The following is a 4,159-nucleotide window of genomic DNA, read 5'->3' as shown; positions in this document are numbered from 1 at the left end:
TTCTAGGGGAAGCATCTCTTTCTTGACTGTTCCTTAAACTGGGTAGTCCCACCCAGTCACTAGGAGGTTCAGGCATGAAAATTAACCTTATGACACTCTATTCTCTAGGTCTTCCCACTGTGACTTTGTGGCGTTGTTATCAGCTGGGTTTGGCTCCTATTTCTGGCCCCAGGAGACATTATGATTCCAAATGCGTGATCCTTGGCTCTTCTCAGACATGGTTTCCAGGTAGCCTATCGCTCTCCTGGCTCTGAGTAATCATCCCTGAACCCAGCTCAGTTAGGCTTCTCAAGTTTTAATCCAGAGTCAGCCTTCCTGGTCAGCAACAGCCCTTGAATAAGTGTGAATCCATGGCAAGAAAAACAAAAGTTGTCCCGAATGGTGAATGGATTGACACGAGCAGTGTAATATTGTAAAAAATTCTCAATTGAATGCTTGTGGTCCTAAGGCCATGCCCCAGTTAGTTCTAAGGCATGGTCTCCTGAACCCACCACCTGGTGCCAGACAGCTAAGGAACATTATGAAAAAGCACATTTATTTTCTGCTGCAGATGACCCAAATTAAAACCCTATTGATCCATAACAAGTAAAGGGAAGAAAACAAACAGCTGTTGAACCTAATTATACAGGAGACATGTAGGTTGGGGGTCTTATTTGTAGCTTCTTTAATTTATTATTCAGAGTCTGTGAATCACTTATTATTGTATTATGCCTATTTACATGTAGCAAAACTTAAGACTTTTCAGCTCAAGGGACTAAAAAACACATAAAAGACATCTGCTTCTTCCTCTCCTTGAGTTTTTTCAATGCATCTTTGATTTCCTTGTTTCGCAAACTATATATGATAGGGTTCAGCATGGGAATCATGGCTCCGTAGAGCATGAACACCACCTTATCTTGGTCCTGTGAGTATCCAGCACTAGAATGAAGGTATGAGAAGAGACCAGAGCCATAAAAGAGAATCACTGTGGTCAGATGAGAGGCACAGGTGTTGAAAGCCTTCCTCCGCCCTTGGGTTGAATGGATCTTCATAATAGCAGTAATGATGTAGCCATAAGAAACCAGAACAACAAGAGCTGATGTCCCACCAACTGCACACACAACAAGAAAGTTTACTACCTGGCTGAGGAAGGTACTAGAACAAGACAAGACCAGCAGGGGTGGCAGGTCACAGAAAAAGTGGTTAATGACTCGTGGCCCACAGAAATGGAGCTGGAATATGGAAGTGGCTTGGACCAATCCCGTGAGAAATCCACCAGTGTACGCTGTTATGGCCATCCCCACACAGAAGGTGGGTGACATGATGGCAGTGTAGAGCAGAGGGTTGGAGATGGCAGCATACCGGTCGTATGCCATGGCTGCCAGGAGACAGCACTCAGTGCCTCCCATCCCAATGAAGAAGAAAAACTGAACAGCACAACCCACAAAGGAGATGGTCTTCTGGTCTTTGAAGAAGTCACAGAGCATCTTAGGAGCGACAGAGGAGGTGTATGAGATATCGACAAAGGACAAGTTACCAAGGAAGAAATACATGGGGGAGTGGAGTTGCGACTCCATCCAGATAAGGACAATAAGACCCAGGTTCCAAGCCAGTGTCATGAAATAGATCCCCAGGAACAACACAAAGAGGAAAATCTGCAGCTCCAGATGCTCTGAAAATCCCAAGAGGATGAAATTGGTCACCATGCTGATATTCCTTCCCATGTCCTCTTTCTGCTGCCTTCAGAGCCCCAAAGAGGGATTCCTGTGGCCATGAAGATCCAGGTGAAGAAACCATTTCATTGTGTCATGGAATCATAAACTCCCCGAGTCAGAAGAGACTGGGAGGTAAACATCCTACCTCTATCTGACACAGAATTCCCCTCTACCACATCCATTGGGTCTTTCAGAGGGTTCATAATCACCCTTGTTTTGATGCATTTTTTTATGGAAAAGTGACATGTCCCAGAATAGCCTGACATTTTTGCATTATCTGGGTCATTACCTTCACTGTCAATGTCACCATTTTACCAAAGGAAGTTATTAATAGAACCTGGACTACATGCTCCCTTTTTTTTCAGTTGCTCCAAGTGTTGCAGTTGACTTACTGAGCCACTTGGATTTATCCTAAATACTCTGTTGTTGTTGTTTTCTTAAGAAAAATAAATACATCAAGAATTTAAATGCCCAGTGAGGCAATTCTGTTTTTCTTATCATCATAGTTTGTTCTGTATGGAATCAAGGTGTTCTTTCTTTTTAAAGCAGTAGAGTGAAGCACTTAGAGGTATGAAAAACTGACTAAAATTCCCTTTAAAGATTACAGAAAGGAGTAAAAAAAATTTCAAGACTGTGAAATGCTAATGCTCATTTTGCACAAATACTGTCAACTTATCAAACACATTGCACCATGTGCTTTTGGAGCTAAATGCAGATGATGGAGAAAGTAATAAAACATTACTATTTAGTTCAATATATCCCTCATAATGCATCAGGCAGACAGAAAACAAACAAATCACAGCACAATGGGATGGGGCTCCCTGGATCCAGGACATAGCAGGTGGAGGCTTCCGAGGGGAGGAGGAGTCCAACAATGAGTAAGGAGTTACCAGGATGAAAATTTGGTGTGCAAGGGAGCTTGGGAGGTGGTTGGTTCCAAGGGCTTCACATTAAAGTTGTAAAAAGCTCGAGAGAGCATAGTGTTTGAGGAACCTTAAACATGTCAGGGTGGTGGGAGCACAGGAGTATTAAGAGAAGGTAACAGAAGTCTGGTTTTGGGAGACAGTGGGAGGTGGACAGATTTTGAAAGAGCTCCAAAAGCAAAGATGGCAAGGATGTTTGTTTAACCGTTTCGTATGTATGTAATTGCATATACTGTATATAATTGTGTATAATCTCCATGTAATTGCATATGCTGCATATTTAATTGCATATATCTGTGTGCACATTTATATTTAATTTCAACCTTCTCACCACTTTTAGACCTTAGTACCCCTTTACCCTGCCCTGTTCTTTTAATAATACCACCTTCCACCATTGCATATAATTAATTGGTTTGTTGGTTATCGATTGCCTGTCTCCCTGCACTAGAATGTAAGTAAGCTTAATGAAGATCAGAATTTATAGGAATTTTTGTCTCCTTTGTTTATTAAAGTATCCCGAGCACCTCAACCAGTGTCTGACACATACTAGGTGCTCAATAAGTATTTATTGGATGACTATTATGTTAGAGAGCTTGACATTTCTCCTATGGACAAGAAAAGCTTTATTTCTGTTTGTTTTTTACATTTTACTTGCATCTTTGTAAACAGAGAACTAGGTGTCGAAGATGGGTTTAACAATATAACAGAGAGCAAAGTAGAAGTGGAGAAGCTGTACAAAAGATCGATGGGGGTGTAAGAGACTGACAAGGAAGATTAGAAAGTTGCTTCAAAAGACAAGAAGAAAGCTTTCAACGGTTTGAATCGAGGCAGGTCGATTGAGAAACAAATGCTCTCTTGAGATGCGACAGAACCAGCATTCTGAAGAGAAACTACACACAGCCAGACAATTACCCTGTGCCCCACCCTTTATTTTTCACATTTACAGTTATCATCGGACGTGTATCTTAGGAAGATTTATCATAATTCTTTTCTCTTTTGACCCCAAGAGTCTATCATATCTAGTCTATTACATTTTAAGAATATGATAAAAGCTGACTACCATTTATTTCATATGATTATTTTGTGTGATTTTTTCCATTTGTAAATAGCGGAACATTTTTTAAAACAATTTTTTTTGCAGAATTTTTAAATATAAAGTCAAGTCCAGCCCCCTCTGGTTAAAATCAAGCAGTAAGGAAAGATAATGCAGGTTATTTTGACCTAAATTATCTGGAGGTAAATATAATGTATGCCATATACTCTGTATTTCTATATATAAATAGAATATATGGAAGTTATACATATAGAAACAGAGTATAGGAATATGATATATGTGTGTGTTAGTTTACGTGGTTTGAGAAACACCGCCGCTTGCTTTTACAGCATTTTTGAGTTTGTGCAGCATTTTCACATCCATTATCTTATTTGTGGTGGTCCACAGAGGAGCTTTGATGTCAGGCAGAGCCAGTCTCTAATCTGTACACCAGCACTCACTGGCCGTAGGGCCTGGGTCAAGCTGGCACATCCCTTTTAAATCTCCCT

At 40.7% G+C, this 4,159-nt stretch overlaps 1 protein-coding gene across 1 annotated transcript; it reads right to left on the bottom strand.

Moving 5' to 3' along the window:
• Positions 1–746: 746 nt before the first annotated feature.
• Positions 747–1,703, bottom strand: LOC123829261 (olfactory receptor 5A1-like). Its single transcript, XM_045854763.1, has one exon. It carries the CDS (start codon positions 1,701–1,703, stop codon positions 747–749), a length of 957 nt encoding a protein of 318 aa, XP_045710719.1.
• Positions 1,704–4,159: the final 2,456 nt, after the last annotated feature.

The sequence above is a fragment of the Phyllostomus hastatus genome, unplaced genomic scaffold (genome assembly GCF_019186645.2).
Source record: "Phyllostomus hastatus isolate PE091 unplaced genomic scaffold, TTU_PhHast_1.1 phas_scaffold_11, whole genome shotgun sequence".
Taxonomy (NCBI): domain Eukaryota; kingdom Metazoa; phylum Chordata; class Mammalia; order Chiroptera; family Phyllostomidae; genus Phyllostomus; species Phyllostomus hastatus.
Note: the sequence above shows the minus strand (reverse complement) of the source record. Positions and strands in the feature narration are given on the sequence as shown.

What these genes read in the sequence shown, in the direction of transcription:
- LOC123829261 (XM_045854763.1), bottom strand. Translation starts at nt 1,703, where the DNA reads ATGGGAAGGAATATCAGCATGGTGACCAATTTCATCCTCTTGGGATTT.